The 27,240-nt window shown below is 35.7% G+C and overlaps 1 protein-coding gene across 3 annotated transcripts in view; it reads right to left on the reverse strand.

Moving 5' to 3' along the window:
* Positions 1 to 662: 662 nt before the first annotated feature.
* ythdc2 (YTH domain containing 2) overlaps positions 663 to 27,240 on the reverse strand; it is a 35,801-nt gene continuing 9,223 nt past the window's right edge. For 2 of the 3 annotated variants that reach the window (XM_088629942.1, XM_088629941.1), the window contains exons 12-31: positions 25,560 to 25,686; positions 25,006 to 25,071; positions 23,969 to 24,147; positions 23,494 to 23,590; positions 22,849 to 22,936; positions 22,679 to 22,759; positions 22,506 to 22,588; positions 22,171 to 22,276; positions 21,036 to 21,155; positions 20,683 to 20,955; positions 19,666 to 19,792; positions 18,238 to 18,443; positions 15,523 to 15,718; positions 14,865 to 14,968; positions 12,476 to 12,765; positions 9,410 to 9,587; positions 8,220 to 8,423; positions 5,661 to 5,843; positions 4,686 to 4,775; positions 663 to 1,988 (exon numbers count right to left, since the gene is read on the reverse strand). In XM_088629942.1, coding sequence (XP_088486068.1) covers positions 1,983 to 1,988; positions 4,686 to 4,775; positions 5,661 to 5,843; positions 8,220 to 8,423; positions 9,410 to 9,587; positions 12,476 to 12,765; positions 14,865 to 14,968; positions 15,523 to 15,718; positions 18,238 to 18,443; positions 19,666 to 19,792; positions 20,683 to 20,955; positions 21,036 to 21,155; positions 22,171 to 22,276; positions 22,506 to 22,588; positions 22,679 to 22,759; positions 22,849 to 22,936; positions 23,494 to 23,590; positions 23,969 to 24,147; positions 25,006 to 25,071; positions 25,560 to 25,686 — 2,804 coding nt within the window. In that variant the 3' untranslated portion in view covers positions 663 to 1,982. Of the gene's footprint in view, positions 1,989 to 4,685; positions 4,776 to 5,660; positions 5,844 to 6,882; positions 6,934 to 8,219; positions 8,424 to 9,409; positions 9,588 to 12,475; positions 12,766 to 14,864; positions 14,969 to 15,522; positions 15,719 to 18,237; positions 18,444 to 19,665; positions 19,793 to 20,682; positions 20,956 to 21,035; positions 21,156 to 22,170; positions 22,277 to 22,505; positions 22,589 to 22,678; positions 22,760 to 22,848; positions 22,937 to 23,493; positions 23,591 to 23,968; positions 24,148 to 25,005; positions 25,072 to 25,559; positions 25,687 to 27,240 lie in introns of those variants that run through there. The other variant, XM_088629943.1, reaches the window with a different exon arrangement.

Below are 27,240 nucleotides of genomic sequence, written 5' to 3' on the forward strand. Positions count from 1 at the left end.
AAGAATGTATTAAGTCCTCATTAAAAAGATTCAAACTCAAACATTGAACTAAACTCCTTCAGCATTTACTAAACCTAAAATCTTTATTGTAGAACACAGAACATTATTACGTCATGCAGTGTTTTTTTTTTTAATTCAGGCCTTATATTATATATGGCCTATTATGGCTTTATCCTTTGGGTTCCACTTTAAGACCAAGCCATTAAAGTACCTTTACAATATTTACTACATACTAAACCCTTTGTTAAATATCTAATTATTGATCACTTACATAAATTACATGAACAATGTCAAGCTGTTTTTACTAATATTGAAAATACATAAGAATATAGCTGTACAAAATATAATTCATTTTATGTATCAGATTTGATTGTGTTAAGAGTCTTTTGGTTTGTACACCTATTAGTTAATAAAATTAAATAGAACCAAGAACTGAAAATGTACCGTGATGAAGTTTGTGTCAATTACTTATCAGTGCACCTTGCCTTCCTGTTCAACAATCTTTTGTATTCATGCACTGGAATCTTCTAGTCTTAGGACCAACATGACATTAGTAGCATATTAACATTATTTTTAGCTTAAACTTCTTATCTGGAGTTATTTCATACCAAATTGCAATTGAACTATATCTCTACATCAAGAAACACAATAATAAACATGTATACATCCAAATATTTATTTAATTACAACACTAAGAACATAGTAAATAATGTAACCATAAACATAATGTAAATGTAATGTAAACATAAAATTATCAGGTCACCAACATGTTTGCATCACGGAATACTTTTAAAGTTGCGATTGTATTAAACAGTTTTTCTGCAGTAACTGCAAATATACATATAGTGCAATGGAAGAGTTATTATAAAACAGCTGGAACCCACAAAATTTAACGGACGTTTACCTTTCAGTTTACCTTTGCAAAACCGAATTAAACACAAAATGAAAACAAAACTTTCACCAGACAACAAAATTCCTACAGACTGGTGGACAGAAGCACACTCGCCACCCCTTTCATTAGAGCAAGACAGATGTGGACTAGAAGAACAGACCCAGAACAGACTGGGATGCTCAGCTCTGAATGGACTTTATACTGTAGTACTGTGCTTCCAGTATTTCTGACAAAGATACTGTAAGCCACTTTCAGTTTATATGAAAAAATGAAAGTGAAGACTCAATTGACTTCTATCTAGCATGTATAAATGACAGTTAAGCAATAATTTGGTCCTAATCAGGCTGATGCAGTAACTCAGTCCACCACTATGAGTCCTCACTGAAGATGTCATTATTAAATGTTTTATTAAAGGTTTGTGTCCTTAACAAGGGAAGCCTTTGATGGCTTCAGATAGAAACACTTGTTCACATAGTCCTTCCAAAGTGCACTTCATATCAGGATAACAGTTTCAAGGATCCAACCTAGGTAATTTTTTTCATACTCTTCTTTCTGTGTTATATAACATTAATTAAAATTGTACAAATTATAAACATGACTTAACATCAAAACTTTCCACAATGTATTGTGTGGCATTTAAATTAAAGACCATGAAATTCTTAAACATGAACATAATTGTACCTAAAAGGCAAATGTACCTGAACACAAGTTACATAAATGAAAAATGTTAACCTGAACAGTTTGACATTTCAGAAAAAAATGGAATATGTAATCAGCATTAATGGGTCAGCTTTGCTTCCATTTGGAGGATGTTGTTTTAATCTTTAGGGAAGTGATTCAGTACAATGAAACACACATTAAACTAAGTACTATTTCCTTTAATACTACTTACCTACTGTATATTAGTGTTAAAATATCAGAGCAATCTTTACAAATATTCTTACTGTATATTTTGAATGCATAGAAAACAGCAAAAAATACAAGTAACAATCTTCATTCAAACACAGCTCTTAGTTGGCATAGATTGCTACATAGTCCAGCATTTAGGAAGTAACATCTTCATAGAGATAGTCGGAAATAAGGTCAGTCATTAAGGCTAGAAAGGGAAAAAAAGTACAGTTAAATACTTTTAAAGGGCAGTCGCTTTTCCAAAGAACTACAAAATATTTTTTTAAATCCACTCAGGCCTAACATTAAATTGCACAAATTAATAGTTCAACTATGGCTAAAAATGTATTTTTTAAGTGAAAAGGCTATGTTTTTTATTTAAGTCCTTTAGATGTCTAAACTATTCGATGCCCCACTGCTGTAAAAGATGTAAGAGTAATGCCTCAGTTTTAAGTTATTGTTTTTAATAAGCACATCTTGATTGATTAACAACAAAAAATAACAACACATAATAAACAAGGAAGTTGTGGGACTTTCAAAGTTAATGTATATACAATGCAGAGGAAAAAGGTTGTGAACCCCTAAATTTACTGTAATATGAATTTTAATTTCTTAAGATAACCTTAACTGAACAATTTATTTAGAGATGCAATGGCGTATGACAAAGAAAAAAAAAAGGAAAATTCAGATTCACTGTGAAATAAAAGGTGAACCCCTTGTTAACTTAAAACAATTAGGATATTTATTATTTGGATCATTTTGTTAATTATATCATTCAGATCTATCTTACGGCTTTTATTTATATATCAGGTTATATTTTATTAAGACTTTCATAAAGTTCAAATTACATTTTTAATTGAAACTATAAGATAATATATGAAGGCTGTAGTAGTTCAGGTGGGTAGCTACGTCAGCATGTGTAGGCTGCAAAGGAACAAGTAATAGGTTTATTCCATGCTGAAAAAAAGAAGAAAAAAACACAACGTTTTGGCCGTGGGGCCTTCTTCAGGTGTTCTTCTTTTTTTCAGCATGGAATAAACCTATTACTTGTTCCTTTGCAGATAATGTATGAAGTTCACCATTTTTTTTCTCAGCACTACAGCCACAAATAAACAAAAGCAAATGATAAATATCCAATTTTGTCTATGTAACAATTAAATAAAATAGTGGCTCTAAATCCTGGTCCTGGAGTACCCCTTTGTGCTGTTTTTTTTCCAGATGGGCCCTTAAAACAACAGTGATAAACGGTGCCTGTAACTGATCTGCTTCCTGGTTAACTTTTTTCAGTCCTTAGTTTCAAAAATAGTTATATCATCAAGTTATAACATCAGTACACAGAAAGGCATGCAGTTTCTCCTAAATTTGATTATTAACAATTTGTTCCCTTATTTCTGACTTAACAGCTCTTAAAGGTGAACTGTAACACTTTTATATTTCAGGGTTGGAAAGAATCAGCACTGATAAGTGCATTTCAAACCACAATAAAAGTAAAATGAACACGGTAACTAGCAAAACCTCCAATTTACATCACAAAACAGACAGAATTTCAAGGTATGTGCAGTACCATATTATGCAATGCAAAATAAGGCAACAAAACTTCTGGTGACGTGTTTTTGTGCTTAATTTGAAATTTGTATATTTTTTCTAGAACATCAATTAATTTATTGTTACCGATATTTAATAACAAGTCTGAGAAATTGGGACTCCAGATACCCTTTTATTGATAATATATTGATGAACTGACACAGGTGGGAGTAAAACTGTATCAGACAACTTCCTGAGCCTTTAGGTTTTTTATTTTTTTCCTTCTGTAGTACTTGAGTAAATCTGCTTATGTTTCAGCTCACACACCCGAATGGGGACAGTCTTGAAACTTACCAATTAGCACAAAGTTCATACCAATTACGAAACTCATTCAGTTCCATTACTGTGTACAGCAAATTCTAAAAATGCCCCAAATAGAATATTAAAATAAATTAGCCTGTGATTAAGAACTTGGCTGGAGAAAATCCAGCAGACACAGGGGATACCCAGGACCACAGCTGAGAACCACTGTATTAGAGAATTTCTTTTAAACCAAGACTGGAGTGTAGAAAAAAAGTCAAAACAAGCAAGTAGATCAATTACTGGCAGTAATTAGCACTGGAGATTAAGGACCCAGCTGGTACAAAAATCAGCTGGCACTGAGGTACTCCAGGATTAAAAAACACTGAAGTAAAAGACAAGAAGCAAATAAGTGTTTTGTTTATATGAGCTCAGAAATCACTGTCAAGGGCAATTTTTAAAAGTAAATAGTTTCCTATGTTTTTTACAGCAAATTGCCCCTTTCTCAACCGATAAGGTTTTGCAATTACCACATTTTTTAAATGATATTTGAACATTACTTTATATTTTTTAAATGTATACAATATATCATGTAAACAAAGTTGAACTGCTATATTGAAGGCTAAATCAAACAACAGTACCCACTGCTTCTTTATATATATCAAATAATTATATGGTGGCCAGACAGCCAAAGATAAGGGTTTCTTCTTCTCTGCAACATAGCTGTTCTTTGAATAGTTGAGAGCACACTCTGCTACATGATGGACTCTACTACATCCTCACAAACCTCAGCTGCTGTTTAAAATTTAGGAAGAGAAAAAAGCAGCACAACGAGCATATATCAGGGAAAGGAATATCTTATTTGTTATTAGAAACTGTGGTTACTAACAAATACCAAATTAAGAAGGTCAATATCCTTCACCAGCCACCCCTTCCAGCAGCTGTAATAACACAGCAAGATGATTTCATGTGGCAAAGCTCTACTACAGCTGCTAGGCTCTTTCCACTGAGATTTGCAAGGACACCCTTCTATTTATAAAGTGACTTTAGCATCCTTGCGGTGTGTAAAATAAGCACGTACCACTCCAGATGCACCATACGACTGCTTCACTGTCCCAGAGATCCGATCCCACAGCTGTACCAGCTGACCACCAACTTGAGGCTCAATCTCCTGCTCAGCAAAGAAGCAGAGGTATTATTAAAAACACAAGGAAGGACTGTGTACATACTCTTTCACTACTTTCTAATTGTAACTTGACAATTAATATTCACTATTATAACATCACGTCATATTTTTAACCTTTTTAACTCTTTTGAATCTATGGGTTGTAGTGCTAAGAGGAGTTGAGCAGTATTTGGTACTGATTCTTTAACGTGATAAAAGGCAAGAATCTTTTCTAAATTTAAAGAATTATTTAAAAATATTGTCAGGATACACCACTTATAGAGTATATTTACATGTAATACACTGACTTATGTATTACATTAAGTTTTCTTTTTAAAATACAGTTTTTAATTATGGGACTTAATATTTTAATATAAGGAAATAAGTCCTTCAATATCATTTTCTAGAAGAGTGCATACTTCTTTAGAAAAAAAGACACATTCAAAAAAACATAAAAATAAGTATTATGTGATACAATGATTTACTGTTCAAATGCATCATAAACATTACTACTATTACAATTTGATCATTAGCCTTTGGCAGTCAGGGAGTCATCAATTGCAAACATGCCAAATTTTATTTAAGATTATGTTAAAAGCTTGTACGCTTACAATATACGTGTAAGCAATTATTAATTAATGTGTCCAATTACTTTTGGTCCCCTAAAATGGGAGGACTATGTATAAAAAGGGCTGTGATTCCTATATGGTTCACCCAATATAGATGTAAATACCCTCAAATTGAAGCTGACATTCTGCACTTTAAGCTCATACATAGTCATTGTTTCATTTCAAATCCAATGTGCTGGAGTACAAAGCCAAAACAGCACACATTGTGTCACTGTGCAAATACTTACGGACCGCACTGTAGCTGTATTTTAAAGGCACTCACCTGTCCATCTCTGCTTATTTGTACTTTCTTATTTTCATTCCAGGGGTTGAGCAATTGCTGTGCATACTGAAAAGGAAGGCTCTCTTTCCTGACCCATTCAACCTTGAAAATCCCCCCAAGACTTGTCGAGCCCCACTCCTGACTTCTTTCATGCCCTATTTCCGTGGCCATTCTAGCATAACCCTGAAACACAAGAAACCATTCATCTTTTAGTACTACATCAATGACACTGAACACAATACAAATTCAATATCCCAGTCCATTCATCTGAGCATCTTCTGCAGCTGTTAGGCTTTCACATGCATAAAAATACTCTAAAGCCCTTCGGGCATACCAGTTCCTACACATACCATTGCACATACTTTCTAATGAGGAAATCAGAAGGCATTAAAGTGGTCCGCAAATATTTTTGTGAAAGACACGGATTTGGCAAAATCTTAGGTCATCCTTTAGATTAAGCTGCATAAAAAAGATTAATGGAAATTATGTATTAACTTACAATAAATAGAGTAGTGATAATGCTACTGTAGGTTAGGCCTAGCTTTTTGAATACGGTTCTGATCAGTGTTAATATATAAACTGAGGTCCCATAGGATGTTAATAAAGCATGCGTAGATACAGAGAAAAAATTAGGCTGACTCTAACCTAGTAATACTAACTCATCAATGCATTTTTTACCATGAGTCCGTAAACATTTAATAATGTGCAAAACATCAGACTAATAAGGGTAGCTTAAGATGAATTAAACATTAGAGTAGCAAAGAAGCAATACTACAGTACAAACAGGACTTTTAAAGCTGGAAATGAAGAGCAAATTGAGTGATTAAAAAATACATTTTAAAATTATGTTTTTACTTTTTTCTTAAGTTGTACTTCTGGATTTGTTATAACTCTGTGATTAAAGTGAAAAAGGCCAAAAGGTTTTCCCATATAGTGACTCCAAGATGATGCGTAGGGGAAGGCGTGTGTTGATTTTTTAATAAAAGTTTTTAAATCCCTCTTGCAACTTAAGAAAAGCAAATAGCTGATTCATACTGATTCACTTTTAGGAGGTGGAGAAAGTCTCCTTGTGTTACTTTCATGCATACAAGAAAGTAACTTATGTATTTCATTCAGTCACAGTATCTAGAGATAACTATAGCTAACTGAGCAGTCAGTTCAAACAGCAGCACCCAAACAATAGCATTGATTCCACTGCAAAAGGAAAAAAGCAGCAACTTACATTCAACTTATTTGGGAGAGGAATATTCTTTTAATCATTGTTTTGCCCAAGCTGTAATAACAAGCAGAAAACTATTTGGCATGAGCCTTGCTCTGCTGCCATTTAATACAATAACAGTAAAGTGAATTTGAAACACACAGCACCTTCTGATAGTGCGAGACTGTAGCTAGCTTGCTTAGGTCCTGTGTTAATACAACACCTAACTTGTTATGGAGGAATAAAGTGCCATTGGGCTTTAAATTTGGAGTGCAGGAGCTTGTTACTACTTTATACTGTATATTGCATGGAGCAGGAGGCAGAAAACCCTGATATACTGTAGATAAACAATCTAGACCATCGGCAGTGGCTGGGATGACAGAATATTTGGACTGAATGATTTCCTTTGTCTTAATCTAAAGCACTGCCAAATGTTACTATTTTTCAATTATTCGTTCACTTGTCAAGTTAAATCCAAGCAAAGTTGTAAAGGGTGGAGGAAACATCAGAAATATATTTATCGTATATTTCTCATTTACGATTTGACAATGAAACAGAGCAGAGAAGGATCCTTTCTTACAGCAAATAAACAAAAACAAAAACAAGATTCCTTGCTTGATTAATTTTAATTTGGAAAATAATTTCCCATTTTATGTAAGACATTTCCTGTGATTCAATCTGATCAATCTGACAAATCTTGTATCTGAGATATCATATTGGAGATTAGAATAAATCCAACAGAGTTCACACTGATGACTAAGTGTAAAGACAGTTAGAAACATAAGTGGCACTGTTGTTAAAATTATTAAAATATGCACTATACTGATAACTTCATTAATGTACACACTAAAAATCCCTGTAGCCTGAAGACTGCCAGTCTGATTCCAGTCTATTCTGTCTGCCTGCTGTGGTGGAGAGTTCACATACAGTGTACAATACACAAAGTGCCACCAGCTGGGAAAATTTAGCTCATCTTAAACTGGTAATCCCTGCAAGCCCGTGGTATTATCTATCCTGTGTGAGGAAAAAAGAAAATTGCTGCTCTGTGTGATTCAAGTTGAATAGCAATTTGCTGTTCTGGGCAAATATTTTTGAATGGTGAAAAAAGCTTTAAATTCACATTACATTTCCCTTCTACTCATACCCGTGTAACATCAACAGGATAATATAAATTACACAACTGAAAACTACATTGAGGTGCGTTTAAAACGAATATGCGGGTGAAGACTTCTTTCGCTTAAATTAGCAATGAAAATCATTTTTAAAAATCCATTGGCTTCATCCAATTTGTATTATTTATACACTGTTTCAAGCGTTAAAATGAATTGAAAAATGTAATTAAAGTTTTTTAAAATACCCACCTGAAAGTGTCCAGATCCTTGCACAGAAAACACTAGGAAAACATTACTGCTTTCCAGGAATGCACGGTTCAGTTTCAACTCATTACTTGGTGTAGTGGACCAAATTCCTTTTTGCTGGGAGATCTCAATGTTGCGGAGATTGCTGCTTTTCATGATAAAGTAGCGCACCAATGTATTTGGCCTTGGTGAGGCTGATTTGGAACACTAGAAAATAAAGGTTGATGCAGATTTTACTGATATTCAACAGTCAGTACCTACTGTACGTACCAGAAATGTTAAGATTCAGTTCATAGTATTAGTTTAAGCCTAGCAATATAGTTGTACAGAATACTAAAAAGCAAGGAATGAGTATTCAAAAATAATTCACTCAAAAGTTAAAAGTATTCAAAAGTATCAAAAGTATTTCAAAAATAAAGAAATGTGAAATTTAACATATCTGGATATGTGGATTAAAGAAAATATAACCCATTTAAAACTGATACTGAAGTAGCTTATTTGATACCAATGGATAAATCTCCAACCCCTAACAGGGCACGCCATGTTCTGCATTCAATCTGAATATAAATACTATTAATACATTAACCTTCTTAAGTTTGTGAGATAGCAGCATATGCAAAGTAAACTATAGGTTCCCTACCCAAGGAAGATTATTACTGCAGTATTTATAGACACCACGTTTTGTCCAGGAAATCAGGCTGGACGTAGTACGCTGCATGTAAACGTACTGCAGGAACAGTTTGTTCGTGTTTTCTGTAACATTTTCCGGAATTCTCAAAGAAAAGAGTGACTTATGTGAAGCACCACATCACCACTCCATTAAATAACAGAGGGCAGTTCTGAGACACCTGAATAAAACTTTCTGCACTGCAGTAGATCCCAAAACATTTGACAATTTTCCTGAAAAGGGCACTTGTGTCAAAATTGGTAGGAACTGCATTTATCTTAGTGTTTAATGACTGACTCAAGAATGCCAACTACTGTACACTGAGCCTCTCTCTTCAAACCATGTAAAGAAAGAACCAGGTGGCTGAACGCCCTCCGGCCTCACAGAAAATGAACAGCAATGGTTTGTATTTGTAGATAAAAACCGTCAAGAGGCATTCCAAAAACTGTTTCAAAGACAGTTGCTCAACCTTGAGAAAAGGCAGCAGGAAAAAACAGAAGGACCATAATGCTGAAAGGTTATTTACCTTCCCTGAGGAGGGGGGTGAAGGGCTGGCACAGGGACTGGGATAGCTGTTGCTGTCTGTTGATTTCACAGAAGACTGATCTGACCTGTCATCAGCGTTGCGTTTCACACGTGGAGCCCTCTTTTCCTTGTATCCCTTTGGCTGGTAAAGTGCCGGAGATGGAGACATCCCCTGAGCCCTACAGTGAAGACAGATTTCAGATAAAATGTGGGAACAACTTCACCAATGTAGTGAATAAAGCCTTCTGCCACTCCTATAGATTCTAACACAGGGCTCTGCCTGTGCAATCTTACAATGTTCTCAATGTGAAGAACGCAAGTGAATAATCAAGCAACAAGCTCTGTAACACATACAGTGCGTGTACTTTCACTGCAAAGGCACAATCTCCTTATGTGGATACTTTAACAAATACATCTGAATTTTGTGTATTTAATACATGCAAGTTTCACAAAATTATATTTTCAATAAAAAAAAATAAGCATGATTTATGATAACACATACTGTATAAACTACAGTATATAAACTAATGACCCATTTATCTCATCTTGAATTATTCTAAGATTGTTATGCCATGGCCCCACTATTTTATGTTAATGTTCAATGTTATAAGAGGTATCCAATGTCATCTTAAGAAAAATCATTTCAATATTGTCCTGAGCCTTTACTGGTAGTTCCACAGATACTGTACATTAATCAAACAATTGCAAAAAAAAGTTAGAAAGCATCTTAGTCCTCCTACATGTTTTGGCTCACACTCCCTTAATATTAATCAAAATACAGTTGTCATTACTCTTTTGTATTACATGAATACATGATTGATTGTAGTTGTAAAATTACATTACATAAATCAATTCTATTACACCTGTATTAGCACAAGTATTAGTATTAACAAGATTTACTAGTTTTATGCAATAAGGATGGAATTTATTTTGTGGCAGTTAATTTACTGATCACATACCACTACTGCCCTTATGAATTTCTAATCAGCTCTTAAAAGTTTAAAATAGTCCTAATGATTTTTTATCATCCTTAATAATGCTGATGTTACATGGTAACTTCCATCATTATAAAATGTTTTCAAAGGTATTGAAAACTGGAATACTTTCTCACATTGCTGTACTTTATTGATTATTTTGTTCCTTTATTGTGTGATATTAAATGGAAAAACATTTTTCAAAGTGAAAAGGTCAGTTTTTTTTTTTTTTGGGGGGGGGTGGTTCTGAATATGATAAAGTTTAGAGCTCGCAGGGGAACAGTTCTAGGTTTTTTTCTTTTTCATATGTCAAAAACAGAAGGGGTTGCAAGCGAAGTGCTAGAAGGCAGATCTGCGGGACAGAACTAATAGACTGGCAGCTGGTTCATCAGAGCTTGTGCACAAGGTTACATCTGCCAATGCCACAGATCACTAGAAGTAAGCACTACAAGTACTTGGACTGGACTGACTTGGACTGAGGCCAGGTTTACCACAAGGTGCCCCATAAAGCAAGAGAACAAAAAAACTATTATACTCATATGCAAAACTACCAGTTTTCCCTATTGTGTCTTTTGACACATTGAGTTTTCCCATTTATTCGCTTAGACTGGAAGACTGGTTGCTTTTTTTGTCTCATTCCTTAAGCCCCTGAAATACATTGAAAGATTAGTAGTTCCGTCTAATTTAAGACAAAGTAATAAATCCCTGAAAGAGTAAAACGTTACTGATCCGCCGATAAAGTGGCACTGAAAAAGACCCAATTAATGCAGTTACTTGACTTAAGTGTGAGAGGAAAAAGTTTGCCAATCTTTCATCTTTGATTTCCAGCTGCAATATATCTAACAATGAACAATCATTCCATGAAAAGCTGGGTTCAAATCCATCAAACAGCTTGAAAGTAATTATATCCACTTTACGGGTTACTCTGGATTCTGATACGATGCCACTGTCCTTGACCCATATAACAGTAAGACATCATTCAGGATTAATTCACATGGAATGTAGCTTTTATTTTCACTTGCCTAAATATACTACTGAGAGTGCCCTCATCATTCTTGCATGCATAATCCCAAAATCAATAGAGTAATTATTTGACTTTTCTTAAACTGTAATACATTTTAGGACCAAGGCTTTAAGTAGAAATTAACAGCATTTATCAACTATGTTAAACATCCATATTGACATTCTCTTTCATGGTCAATCCCCCCATAACAATACAAAGCAAACCTAAGAGTGCCTAGGGATGTACCCAGTCTTCTAATAGTGATTAACAGATATAATTACTAATGAGTTGCAAACATCAGACAAATTCAAGATAGGTCTTTGTTTAGAGTCTTTCTCTGCACTGGTAAAAAGCAGCACTGGATCTCTTTCTTTCAATGAAACTCAGAATCTCATAAAAAGTCAAAGGGAATACAAAAAAAATAAAATAATCTGTTGGGTTATAAAAATAAAATAGTGTTCCTCAATTATAAAATACTATGTAATAGTTGATTCTATGAAATGACTAAATTGTTGCAGTATACGGTCTATTTGCTATCATACTTGTAACATACTGTAACTGTTATAAAAAAAATCATTTTAAAAACTTTACTAGTGATACTGTTACTGACAGTAACATTTACAGTAAAGCTCCCTGTCCTTTAGTGTAAAAATGAGTATTTCTTGAAGACAAAGGTAATAATTCTGCATTTCATAATTTTACGAGAGAATGAGTGAAAATAACATCTAATGGTCTGCACTAATTTGATAACCTATATATAGATTCTCCAGTAAATACAACACTGTTTTGGCATCTCTTTTAGTACCATGCTTTTTTTAAGCCAGCAAGACAGGATTTGCCCTGCTAGCTTGCTCCATTTTCAGAGGGAAGGTGACATTTTTAAGCCAGACCTGAAAACATTCATGTCCCTGTCTCGGTAGGTAACACAATGCTATAGGACGTAAATCTGACCTGAAACTTTGAGATAAGAGCTTACATAAATTTGCTCCCCAGTTCCCCACAGGATTACAGTGGATTTCCTTATCAAGATCGTTCAGCTCTAAACTGCAGAAACCACATTAGTGCTTGCCACATGTTAGAATATATTCACCCCTCAGCGTGTGAAGCTTCATCTAGAGGCTCTGCGTCAGGACAGCTCCTGCAGCTGTTGGCGGTCCTCCAGGATGACAGCTGAGGGGGCTCTTCAGACATGGGCCGGGGTCTCTGACCAATCCCGGAGGGCTGCTGCAGGCCGGCGAGATGCTCCTCGGCCGTGAGTACAGATACCAGAGCCCGCAGCGTCTGCTCGTCCACTTGAGTACAGGGCTTCGAGGGGGTCCGGATTCGCCGCAGGAACAGGCTGTGCCACTTCTGCCTCAGCTGGAACACGAGGCTGGCCGTCTGCGGAAAAGGGTGACACCCATCTCGTGGTCTTAATGCCAAATCAAACGAAAAAATTACCCCGCATGAAAGCAGTACAGCGTTCAAATGTTTTATGGTTCCTTCCTTTAGCTAGCGATTTGAAGTTTACAAACCTTCCATGTTTGTTAGATATTCAAGTGGCAGCAGTGAATAACTATTTCACTTACAGTACTTTGTTAGTGTAAAGTATAAAGCCTGTCTATAGTTCTCACACAACAACCATCTGTTGCTCCATCTCACAGCTCCAAGTCTGGCACACAGCATCAGTTATGTGTGAATACTGTACAAACATTTTGAAATGTAAAGTATTAAAAATGTATTGGTGTTTGATATAAGTAAAAAGAAAAGTGTCTATCCTCAATTATATTAGTTACTTGTAAGACACTCTATTTCAATTAAATAAACACATAACTGCTTAAAATTAGCTCCAACTGCTAAAATTACATAATCTAAACTATTAGTCATTTTTGGTTCTGCTTCCTACAGTAAGGCTTGGCTGTTCTATTTTAATGTATAAGACAGTGAGGAATGAATTACTAAATTTATTAGACTCACAAGAAATATCACAGGCAGATAGCACACAAAGTTTAATTTCTTGTAATTTTCCTGATTGTGTTGCAATGTGTTTTAGTGCATTTCTGTGTAACTCCTCTATTGTATGTTTTGCATTGTATTATTTTTTTTTCATACATATGTTAATAATAATAATTGTATACATAGCGCTTTTCTGGACACTCTACTTAAAGCGCTTTACAGGTAATGGGGACTCCCCTCCACCCGCACCAATGTGCAGCATCCACCTGGATGATGTGACGGCAGCCATAGTGCGCCAGTTCGCTTGCCACATATCAGCTATCGGTGGGGAGGAGAACAGGGTAATGAAGCCGATTCTTAGATAGGAATTATAAGAAGGCCATGATTGGTAAGGGCCAATGGGAAATTTGGCCAGGACGCCGGAGTTACACCCCTACTCTTTTCGAGAAACACCCTGGGATTCTTAATGACCACAGAGTCAGGACCTCAGTTTTGTGTCTTATCTGAAGGACCGTGCCTCTTTTACAGTATAGTGTCCCCGTCACTATACTGGGGCATTAGGACCCACATAGACCACAGGGTGAGCGCCCCCCGCTGGCCACACTAACTATCTTCCAGCAGCAACCTTTAGTTTTTCCCAGGAGGTCTCACATCCAGGTACTGACCAGGCTCACACCTGCTGAGTTTCAGTGGGTTGCCAGTTGTGAGTTGCAGGGTGATATGGCTGCGATATGTTAAATGTCTTAAAAGGTGTCCAGTCTTGAACTCTATAGTATCGGTATAGGTTACAAGGTTACTGCGACCCTAGCCAGAGATAAGTGGATATGTAATAATAGTTGATTCTTAAACAGTAACAAAACATTAATTCTGTTTTTGTTATTGTTAGCTGTAGTTAATTTTTATTTGGCAAATTATTCTCCAAATAGTTCTTACTGCATTTATACCAAATAGAAGACCAAAGTTTCAGGTATATGTAAATTTAAATAAATATTTTAAAATTACAATAAATAACAGTGGTGGTTTTAAGTAAGAATTTTAAAATGAAAATGTTTATTTCCATTATGAATTACCTGTAGCGTAGTAAAATTTAATTACATAAATAACTTCGAAATGGATATCAATAATATGCTATGATTCAAATTTTTGTTTGAAAATGTGTTCTTAAGTTTCCAGGGTAAAAATAATTAATTTTACAGTCAAAATAAAATGCTTTCTCTTGTAAACAAACTGCTTACATTAATATGTGCATCATGCAACTGCATGATGAGATGTTCCTTTTTTATTAGAAGATATTTTGAAGAGAAAATTAGGAAAAATTACCTGACGGACCAAATTATCTGTCTTAAAGCAGAACCTTTGTGGGATGAGATTTCTATTTAAGAAATCTTGCACTGTCTGCCAAGAAAAAGGCATTCTAGTTAATTACATGCCCTGTGTTTCTGAAGCTTACAGTCAGGAACACATTTCACTCCTTCTTCAAGCTGAACGAAATCTACACAAGGAGCTGAGGGATGATGCACTGTATTCTTGACTTTAATTTTCACCTCATGTTCCAATTTGAATTTCATCCATTCATCAATCTTCAAAGTGGCCATGTTAACCGACTGGTCTTCTGTTTCACTATCACTGCTCTCATTAACGCCATCGGCTGTCAAGAAAGAATGAAAAACACCTAGTTATTACACACAGATTGCATTCATTATATGCCAAAATCAAATAAAAACTAAAATTAAAACTTTATGTTGCAGGCATTTAAAGGAGAAACAAATTGCTTCTGTATTTTTTAAATATAATATTATATTCTTAGGTGATTCTTTGTTTCTCTTCATCAATCACTCGATGAAGAGACAAATAAAAGTGAAGAGCACCAGAGCTGCCTCAGCTTTAAGGCAGAAGTCTTCACTACCAGTTAAGCACAAAGTAACATTCCTTGTACTGTGTACCTTGCAGCTTCACACTGAACATATACTATTTTAGAACTCTTTTTATGAAATGACAGATATCATTAGCTGCAAATATATATAAAGCAGAATTTCTAAGAAACTACAGGATAAAAAATATTTATGAGAGGTTGGAGGGTCATTTGTTTGTTAAGGGAACCATATTAGCTTTTGTCATGCTCTGAAGCATTTAAAATTGTGCAAACCCTGATTGTGAAAAATGCAATATTTTGTCCTAGTACAAACAAATTCTACACTGTACCGTTCTGCATTGATGGCTCCTGCAAAGCAGTGCTCGGCAGCTTTGCACATCCTCCAAAAATGGCAACTGTAGGCGATGTCACTACAGTACAGCACCTGATACTAGCTATTCTGTGAGCTCTGGTCATTTCATCGTATAACAGCCAGCTGGTGGGCAGACACTGAATAGCTGCAGCTTGACCATTTGCTGGTGGAATCTGAAAATTCAAGCATGATAGACAATGCAACACTTAGACAATCAGAAAAGCACAGTACTTTGAAAAACAGTTTTTTTTAAATTCCACAATCATTCAGGTGGAACTAAAAAAATGTGCAGCCTAGACCTAGCTCTTTTCAATGGAAGATGCTCAGGTACTGAAACAATGTCAACTCATAAGTTTCAGAAATCAAATTCTAGACTTGGGAATGAAAAACAGCACAACAAGGTGACGTTTGGACAGAGCATCACATTTTATTTCAAATTTCATTTAGACAAATATTGAATGGAGCTCCCGGGTGGCTCAAGTGCTAAAGGTGCTCGCTCTGAGCATATCGAGCTTAGCCTGGGTCATGTTAGCTAGCTCGCTGTAGCCAGGATACCCAGAGTGCAGTGCATTATTAGCTCAGCACCAAGAGGGTTATGAAAAGGGATGGGAATGGTATTGAAAAAAAACATTTAATATGCTAGACAGAACCTCTCAAGTGGCTTAACTAATGAAGACACACCTGAGCTCAGGCTGAGCTCTATGATCATAGATTCGAGGCGGGGTCATGTCACTAGCTGATTGTGACAGGGATTCCCCAAGCATCAGTACGCAACTGACTGAGCGCCGCAGAGGGCAGCATGAGATTAGCTGGCACAGCTTTCAAAGACACAGCAACCCATACTGCCAACTGCTTCTAGCAGGCTTGCGGGGGTGTTTGTTGAGGTATAGTATGTGCCTCTCCTTCAATCAGCACCAGTAAAGGGCTGGATCACCTGTGATGAGTTATTTAATTTTTAAGAACTTAATTTATCTGGATCTGCTGACCATTACTGCCGAAGAATATGGTACAGCAGAAAAGATGCCTCGCTTGTACACACATGGGTTCAAATCCCACCACTAACACCACATGCGACTTAATCGCCTGGCAGCAAGTCCACGGCTGGTCACAACAGTCCTAAAAATAGATGAGATTAAAAAATGCAGTGCAAAACCAGTGACTATTTACTTGTACTCAAATGGAAGGAATAATATTTACAAAAGAAAAAGTACATACATCAAAAGTGCCAAATTTTTCAGGGCATTCATTACCAGTATTTTGGTAGAATACCAGGACTGCAATAAACCAAGTTGTGTTATAGCACACAGACAAGATTCCATTCTTAGACAAAGAATAACTACCACACGATGAGTGTCAGGATATATACCCTAAGCTACACGTGACAGAGAAGTAAAATTTCTTCAGGTGTATCAGGTGTAGCAACACAAAAATGGACAAGATACATGGACAACACTGTAAATCCACAAAAGATAATACAGAATTACAACAGCAACAGCCAATGATGAGGACTTAAGAAAGACAAGGGCCTACCACACCCCTGCATTGCCCACGCGACGTTGTATAATTTATCACACTCTTTTTAATCTCTTTTTTACCTGCTGGGCTATCAGTATAGTTGTAGAGATACCAAAAGATGAATTGATTATTTACCTAAATGAACACCGAGACAGAGCTGAAAACCTCAAGACGAATTTAATTAACTTTTTTTTTAAAAGCAAAAACTTGTCAGTATCTCTCAAAATTGGGGAGAAAGATTCTTCACATAAAGGTAATGTAGCTCAGGAGTTTTCTACAGTTGATGTTACTGTGAGAAAATGTAAATATGGTACTTAAAATAAAACTGGATTTTGGTTATTGTTCCACTGTTATTTACACTTGTTTGTGTAAAAAAACATAACAGCCATAAAAATGTTACTGGTATTTTATAAAAGAACTATTATTAAAGAACCTCTGAACAAACTGTTCTAGCAATGTTACATTGTTTTAAAGTTGAATTTGGTCTATATAGGTTTTGCTCTTTAGATTTGTCTTTAACAAAGAGGACAAGATAAATACTTAATACATACACCGTATGCTTGTTGAGGAGTTTTATTTTTATTATTTTCTTAAAGCATTTTAATTTAATTGTTGATTTAAGCTTTAATTCTAAGACATCACTTCAAACATTAGTATGTATCCCATTACAACTGTAATGTGTCTCTTCATTTATCTATAAAAATATGGTTAATTGAATGTACTGCATAGTTTTTAAACATTCATTCATAAGAAACATAATTCTCTTTGTGAGGGACAAGATTCATTTGCCAGGATTCTCACAGATTCCAGCAAAGTGACCCCTGCAACTTTACAGACACTTGCAGGTTTTCAGAGATGTTAATGAGGGTTGTAAATCTCCTCCTTTGTTGAATGGTCTGCATGTTTCTGCAGAGGCTGCGATATAAATGTAACCAGCAAAAATGTTTTATATAAATTGTGATGAATTAATTTGACTTATTGACTATTTTATTCATTACAAAAATCAGCCTGATGTACATTAACTAGATATGTTCCCAATATTCCTCACACTATTAGGACTTATTTCTCATATTATTTCAACTCTGTTAGAACACGTTTTATGTTTGTTGTAATCATTTGTTATTGAACAGCTCCACCTTGAGGGCCAATAAAAAAACACTGTAAACACATTCCTTACCTTATTATTCAGTGGTTGGCTCAGCACCGAGTTAGGGTGGAATCTCACTTTCTTCTCTTTTGAGCCCATTAGCATTGCATTCTCCTTGTCCACGTGGATGAGGTTAGGATACATGCCGGCCACTAGGGCTGCTTTCACCACAGCCCAGTTCTCCGAATTCAGGTTCACGTCACGGATGTCACCCCCCCCTCTTGCCCGAACGAAACCTACAACACCAGTAGCAAGACAGTAAGTAATTGGTTTTTAACAAAGTATTTTGTTTCAAAACATAAAAACAATAATACAATAAAAAATAATAAGTGCTGAACAGTAAAAAAAAAAACATCAACTACTTTCACAGAACAAGAAGGGAACCATAGAAAAAGTCAATTTTCTGAGAAGGGGTTCACTAAAAACTTTTAAAAATATTTGGTTCTAAATCTAAGTTTAATGCAATAAATTGCTCATGTGAAACTTAAGTTTTAAGAGCTAAAATCAATTCATCCAAGCAATTCCTTTCAAGAACTTGAATGAAGTCCATGCCAAACTAACATCTATAACATTATATGGTAAAAATGTACACACAATAAAACAAAGACTTTATTTATTTTTTTTAATTGCAGAATAATTTCCTTCAGTACTTCACAAAGCATAAAAAACTGCATCCATATACAAGAATATAAAAGTTTGTGCAAAAACTATTGCCAGCCTAATTCCAGTATTGAATACTGGAATAAGCCACCAGTGAAAAGCTGGAATTGAACCTTATTTACAATTTGAAATTGGCAGCAAGATCAGTGTATAAATCTAAACCAGGTTAAAAGTACATATGAATTCATTTCCATTTCCAGATTTACCAATCTGGAAACAACCTGAAACGAACCAGGATGTTTCTGCCTAAATCTGGTTCAAGTTGAAGAACCCAAAGTTAGGGCTACTCACTTCACAATTATGTTTTTATTCTGTTCTAGAACAATTCAAGACAGAAACACTACATGGGATGCAGGAAGACAGGGCATAGAAGACAGAAGATAATTGTTTTTTTTACCATATTTCTGGTTTATTGAAATAAACTCCAAGGCAGTGAAGATGCTGTTCCTTCACATAACACTTGCGCTCAATAATGACTTCACGACACATTACAAAGAAACAAAACAAAATCTTAATCCGAGCGGGTTCAGAAAAGAGAATATCTCAGTCACAGCAATTTACACCAATGTGACAACAGCACATTTGTTCAGTGAAACTTCATCTTCATGATTCTGACTAGACACTGGAAAAAGCCAAACCACCTGGCCTTGGCCAAACCTTGTGCAGTTCACAGGTTACAGTATAAAAAGGGTATTATTAATCCATAAAACAAATGTTTTTTTCATCTGTGCAATCACGTCTAGGTAGATCTCCATAAAAGTAAATCATTTTACTTCCAGAGGTGGTGTTTCAACTCACCTATGGCTCTTAGTTGTCCAAGCAGCTGTGTCCTCATCCCGATGATCATTTCCATTGTGGCCTGAGACAAGAAGTTCTTCTCACAGAACGCTCTCTCCCAGCCATCACTACGAGCCTTCTGCCACGCCTAATTGAAATTAAACATTGGATTGGATATGAATACATTTTTCACATTTTTAAACGTCCCATCATTTTCAATTCTACAACAGTTGATCTTAAACCTTTGTCAAAGAGCATTAAATAAAGTGCTGTCCACATCATAAAAAAACACACAAAACATGAACAAAAACACGAGCATCACACAATATATAGAAAGGACCGCCATTTGCACTGCCAAAAAGGCCTGCCAAACTGTACAGGTTCTCTAACAACACTGCTGCGCCTTTTGCTGTTCATTCAGCTCAAGCCTTGAAACATGCATGCTGTAGTTCTGTCTTCTTTCCTTAGCATTTGGTCTTGAGTCACATTTAGTGCTAAACAATTATGCACATATCTATAAGTTAAAATCATGTATCACCACACTTTGTATGGTTTCAAAGTAAGCTAAAATGTTTCCACTCTTTCTCAAATAGCACTGGTCCTGGATTCCTGTTTGCAATTACCCAAGAAAGGATACTGCTAAGTGCTTTTGGCTGTACACTGCCGGATGGACTGCTTAATTTATGATGTTGTTAATTAGTAATGGCTTTGTGTTCCTCAGATTGCAAACTCTTGCATATTAGGTCAACTTCCCAAATGACACTCCATCTGTACTATTTATAAAGGGTATTTCAGAGAACAGATCAATAGAACAATTCTATTGCAATAAGCAATAAGAGAGACAATTCAAAATGCATCTGAAACACACTCAACAAAGTGAAAATATTTTACGTTAGCTTTATCCTCAAGGCAAAGAGCTATAATGAAAAATTAAACAAATACTCAATCCTAAAACCTCTCTACTTAAGGGAAAAAACGATTTATTTTAAAAACAACCTTTTATTAGCTATAATATCAAGCATATTATTAGTGGCTTACCTGAAAAGCTCTTAGAAAAGCCATGTGGTCACTGAAAGTCCCTGCAGTGAAGCGTTTTCTACACAGCATTGCTGCCCTCTTCTGGGCTGCCTGTACAGGCAGAACAAATGGATCTCTATAGGCCAGAGTGCAGGCTATAGTGAGGATAGGATCAAGGCATCTCAGTACCACAGCACAAAGCACCATCTTCCCAAGGTGAGGTTCCACTGGCAGGTCAGCTAAGTGGTACCCCAGTTCTGTTAAGTCTTCCCAGGGGTCCATGGCATCTATTGTCTGAACAGAGAAGACATTTTCTTTTGATATCCTAAATGCTGAGAAAGGTCACTTGGCTAAACTATGAAACTGAGAATTACCTTGAGCATCTGTACTGCATTTCTAACGATCAGTGTAGGTGGTGGTTCTGGCGCTTTAGCAAGAAACTCAGCAACAGGACACGCAATTGGAGCCAGCAGTTTGGTGTGTAAACACAATTCCTTTAGAATGGAAATAAAGAAAAGTAAGAATGTAAGTACTATGCAAAATAACTGCAAAAGCACACAGGAATCTAAACTATTAATTCCTACAGTTTATATAGTGAAGATATACATATCTTATATCTCATCAGATTACACTTACTTGCTATAGAAAAGCAGTTCAATATGTCTTAACACTAAAGACACTATATGAAAATGCAAAATTTACAGGTGGAAACGTAATGCACAAGTTTCTACTGAGCAGTACATCTTTTACTAAATTTTAACAGATTACAATATTTTCAGATATCCATGTTTTTGGTTACATATTAATTTAGGATGCTTTGCAGTTTAAGAGTTTTTTTTTGTTTAGCCCTTTTGGTTTCTACACCTTTACCCTTTAGTATGGAATGAAAAGCATATGGGTAAAGCCTTTGACTTCAATTAAAGACTGGACTGCTATGGTCTTAAAAGGCATTCCTTCACCTCCTGACGTTTACTGAAAAAACTCTTTATATGTATCCAAAAATCACGGTGCCTGTTGAAGCAAAGCAGGAACTCCCTGGGGTGTAAATAACTTCCATGTGTTCTTCTCCAAACTGCTCACCACAGATCAAATGGGGATATTGTGATTTTTGTTCATCTTACAACCATTTTGCCTGTTTTGGCCAACACTGATTACATCTGCACTCAGTGACATAAATAATGCAATATCGAATGATTGGTTGGCTTCATACTATAGCATAGCAAGATTATAATAATTATTTTATTTTTAAAAATGCTTTATGTACAATTCTATGTAGGAGAACTCACAGAATTAAAAGCATATTAAACTCAAAACACCAGGAACAGTAGTTTGCCTAGAAACATTTTTCTTACTGGACATTTTTTAACAGTGCAGTAATATTTGTTTCCCAAACAATCCTTATCTTTAGCTTCTCATATTCCTAATTTTCAACGTGTACTGTCCCCTCAGCACTGAGACTTCAACTGACAAAGGAAACAAAACCTGAAATTAAGTTGTTCACAAGAGTACCTGCAGTGGCATCCTGAGGAGCTCAGGAACCTGGAAGTCCAGCATGTTTTCAAACCTCAGTCTGCTGAACAGATGAAAGCAGATGCCTGGCCTACAGCGCCCCGCTCTGAGGAACAAAGAAAGCAGGTTCACCCAATTATCGAGCACCCCTTTTAAATCCTGTGAAGGGACCAGAAGCCATCCAAAACAGTGCTTTTTTAAATAATAAAAAAGAGATAAGTGATGGCTGTATAGAATGTTTCTGAGACACATTTGAACTGTCCTGACATATCTCCAGAAAAACCTTTAATTCATAATTAGTGACAACACCAAGCATCAATGTACTACCAGCATACCTTCCTCTCCTCTGGATTGCACTCGCCTTTGATATCCACACCATCTTTAACATTGTCACATGGTTGAGGGCATCAAAAGACTTCTGTAACACAAACAGGATTTAGAAAAACTTAATGCACTCCAGTGGAAAAACAGAACACAAGACTTCCGACTGAAGCAGATAAAAAATTACCTCTTTGACTTTGCCAGAATCAATAACAAAGACCACATCATTCACCGTAATGCTGGTTTCTGCAATATTGGTTGAGAGAATCTGTCGTTTAGAACAAAAAAAAGAGCCAAAATCACTAAAAAGAATCTTAATAAGGGTTTTTTTTTTCTATTCTGTCACAGTGTACTTACTATTTTACGGATGCCTGGAGGTGGGTTTTTAAGTACTCTCTTTTGGTCAGAGGTATTCATATTTGAATGAAGAGTGAACACTTGATACCTGTCAGAAAACAGCAGAAATAAATTATAGACCAATCCATATAACACTTCATCAAATAGTTTTGATTTAATATTGTAGCAAACAATTCTTTTTTGTCTTGAGAAAACTAAAACTTCAGCATTTGTATAGATGGCTACAACACATTTTATCTATCTTCACCTCATGTACAAGTATATACCTAAAATCACATAATTAATGGAGAAGATGTGCATCTTTCTCTGGTTATGTGGGTATGGAATTGAAATAACAAGGCATACAAAACACTGTTGCTCTACATTTCCAGGAAAATAAGACCGTGTATCAAGAAGCACTACAGTTCAAGAGTCATGTACTGTATATGACTGGTAGGTTAATTGGCTTATGGGACAGTTGGCCTTGGTGTGAATGTGTGCGTGTCAGTGTCTGTGTGTGCCATGCAGTGGACTGGTGTTCAATCCAGGGTTTATCCTGCCTTGTGCCCATTGCTGGCTGGGATAGGCTCCAGCTCCCTCGTGACCCTGTACTGGATGAAGTGATTAGAAAATGGATGGATGGAAGTCATCATCCCAATTCTTTACCTCTGAGAATGGTCTGCAAATCTTTTATCATCATAAAGGATGCGATCCCGAAGCCCTACAATTTCATCATATCCTGGTAGAAAAATTAAAATTGCACCTAAACAGAAATAAAATAATATAACAATAAATACCAAATGACTGATTTACAGTGCATTTATAAAACAATTTCCCGAATAAAATCAATGTAATCTATCACTCCCTGTACTATAGAAAACCTGTATGGATTAAATTGCAAAAACTTTTATTATATTGTACATGTTAAACAATACTTTTCACAGCTTTTAATAATACCAGTAGCAAAATTAGTTCTGCATAAATGTCTTCATATTACTTGTGCCACCAAGACAATAATACAAAGGAATTTTCTTTGAAAGGTAAAAAACAATGGACAAATCTTTAATGCAGTTAAGCTGCATTAAAACAGTCCTATTGATTAAATTACAACCTTGTAGAAAACCCCAGCTGAGGGCCCTACCGTCGTCAGAGGTCTGACAGATATTATATAGGAGGTGCATGATGAGGTCCAGGTCCACCTTCTCATCATCAAAGCTGTGATGGTAACTCTTCAGGAGCTCCTGTTCCTCAGTGCTCAGCACACCACATTCTGTGTGTACAAGCGAGCTCTCATCCAGCTTCACAGCTTCTAATGAGGAGCTGTACACACAAAACCAGAGACAAGTTATAGAATTACTACGTGTATCTTGAAGAGATAGCAAAGTTCTAGGAAATGGAAGCCAAACACGCAATAGTGTCCACATCTTATAACTTTTTTTGTGCTTGACTTTTTTTCATGCAGATCTTTTTTTAATCGCAATGTGTTTTTCTTTCTCTGTGACTATATTAATGACTGGACTTTAGACAACGTGGCAGGCTCTGGGTTCTTAATATTAAAACATGGCATAACATAATTTGCACAAGGATGGCTTTAACTTCTCATGTTTTCTGCTGATATTCTTTATGGTATGAGAAATACCACAAGCACCTTTCTTTCAAATTGTCTTTACACATCAATTTATGTCTAACTGTGACATTGGAGACCTTACAAACAAGACGGTCACACACAAATACCTGTATCCAAGACTCACCTTTATTCAAGAATCCCAAGTCATCATCATAATGATTCATCACCAGCAGACAAAGATGCATGAGTAGAGGAGGGACACAATCAAAAACAGACATAAACAAAACTGACATACATACTGTAAATGAACAAAACTCCTGTCCATTGCTAATATTGTAACATGTACAGTATTTTAAAGTTTTTGATGTTAGATGTTAGTGAAGTTGATAATATGAGTGCACAGGTGGAAAAGAAACAATACCTTTTATAGGCTACTGTGCCATAATCCTTATATAGTTTACACTTTTTTGAGACTTGTTTTTGTTGTTTTACATGTAAGGTTCATTTCTCATTAACTACTATGGCTCTTCATTTTAAAAAGTTAACATTTAGAAAAGCAAAATAATTTAACCAAGTAAAGTCTTATTTCCCTCTTCAATAAATGTACTTACATATAAGACTCAAGTACTTCAATTGCTTCAGTTTGGTCAAATCGCTTAGCCCAGTCCAGTGCTGTCCTGAAATGTTAGAAAAACAAGCTTAAATATACATGCAATAAAATTCAATGAAAAAATTGAATTTATTACTTTTGAAATCATATTATATTTCAAACATTTAAATAAAGATTTGAAGGCATTTCAAGGATCTATAGAAAGAAAGAAAAAGCCTCAACACTATCAAAGTATATATATATACACAATACCAAAGTGTTACAATAGAAAAAAAAGTGTATGACATATGAGGTATAATTCAATAAGATTGACATGGACAAAGGTACAGCATAGTTGCTGCTCACCTCGTAATACTCCTAATACCAAAAGCAAAATATACATTGTAATCCTAGTTTTAAAATGCAAGGCAACATACAAAATGGGTTTGCATACAAGCATACAAAATTGGGTTTCCGAAAAGACTGGAAAACTAGAAAGACAAAAACAAAGCTGAAAAGGTCCAGCAATAACTAAGATTAGCTGTGTCAGCGTGTTTTATTTCACCCTGGTCTTACCAGCCATTGGATGCTCTCAATTCCACACTGGCCCCCATGCTGAGCAGCTGCTCGACATGACTCACAAATCCTCTGGCCGCCGCTACCATCAACGGCGAGACGCTGGTCTTGCTGTGCCTGTAATCAACTGAAAGCAGGAATGGCACAGATAACTACAGGTCAGGTAGGACAAATAAACACTTCAATTACCCAATACAAAACCTTAGTTGTCTGCAAACAGTAATACAACAAGTGACTGTCATGACTTCTTTCATGATCTGTTGCGCTGAATACATTCTAAAAAATGTTAGAAAAAGATCTTAATAATCTATTACAGTATAAGCACATAATACACAACAGATCTAGTTACCACTGGAATCCAAACTTGAAACTGCTATTTCAAGTTTTGATTTCTTATTCATTTAACAACAAGCACCTATTATAAAACAGAAGCCAGTCCTATGTTCATGAAGCCAAACTAATTCTTTCAACTTTTTATTATTTTAAAATTATGAAAATTATGAATTTGCCAGTAAGAAATCTAGTTTGAAATGACCAACTTAGTATTCTGGGTTTACTATCACAAATGAGGTATGCCTTCATTTACAAAAGAATAAATAACTTTAAATCAATCACAGAGTAGTGTTATAGATTATACTGTTCGCCATACAGCGCCATGCAAAAGTATTCAGATCCTTACATTTTAATCATTTTGTTGCTTTAAAAATATAGTCATGGTCATGTGCATGTTAAAGTGGCAATTTTTGTGCACAACCTACTCCACACATTCAAACAAAAAAGCAAAAGGCAAGAACAGAAATATGAATTAAATTAAAGCTAATAATATGACAGAAAAAGTCATAATTTGGATGAGTATTCAAACCATTTGCTATAGCAAACCTAAATTAACTTAGGTGGACAAATTAACTCAATGAGGCATACGGTTAGCTGAGTGGTCTCTCTGTGTGTGAAATAATAGTGGTTCACATGATTTCACAATAAATGCATCTCTCTCTTTAAAGTCTCTCAGTCAGGTACTTTAGGTTGTCAAACAAGGATTAAACCATAAAGACCAATGAACTTCCAATCAACTCAGAGATAAAGCTGAAGAAAGCACCAAAGATGAAAGTTATGGAAAAAAAACACAGAATATCCCTTTGAGTACTCTGAAGACAGTCATTAAGAAGTGGAATGTTAATCAAACACAGACGCTGCCTCGATCAGGCTTTCCCTACTAGCTGGGCAGCCGCACTGGGAAACTGGTAAGGGATGTCATTGTGAAGCCAATGACAACTTTGAAAGTTAGAGGTTCAGTGGTGAGAAAATGTCAACGGCTCAACAATATCCTGGTCACTCTAGAACAGGGCTTTGTACGGAACTTAAAAATAAAGCATCTGAAATCCTGATGAAAACCCAACATATTGCATTACTCAGTCAACACCACCTCTGCTGTCAAGCATAGTGGTGGCAGCATATAGAGAAACAGTTATAGTTCTGTTTCTCATCAGCAAGGACTGGGAAGCTTGTGAAGACCTTGGGAACATAGAGTAGCTGGAGGAAAGCCTGCTAAACACCTAGAACTGGAACAAAAAAAAACACCTTTCATCGGGACAGTGATCCAAAGAATAAGGCCAAAGCTACACTGGAGTTGCAAAAGAATGAGAAAGCGAACGTCCTAGAGTGGCCTTTTCAAAGTCCTGAT

This window comes from Lepisosteus platostomus, chromosome 4 (genome assembly GCF_059453375.1).
Source record: "Lepisosteus platostomus isolate fLepPlt1 chromosome 4, fLepPlt1.hap1, whole genome shotgun sequence".
Classification (NCBI taxonomy): domain Eukaryota; kingdom Metazoa; phylum Chordata; class Actinopteri; order Semionotiformes; family Lepisosteidae; genus Lepisosteus; species Lepisosteus platostomus.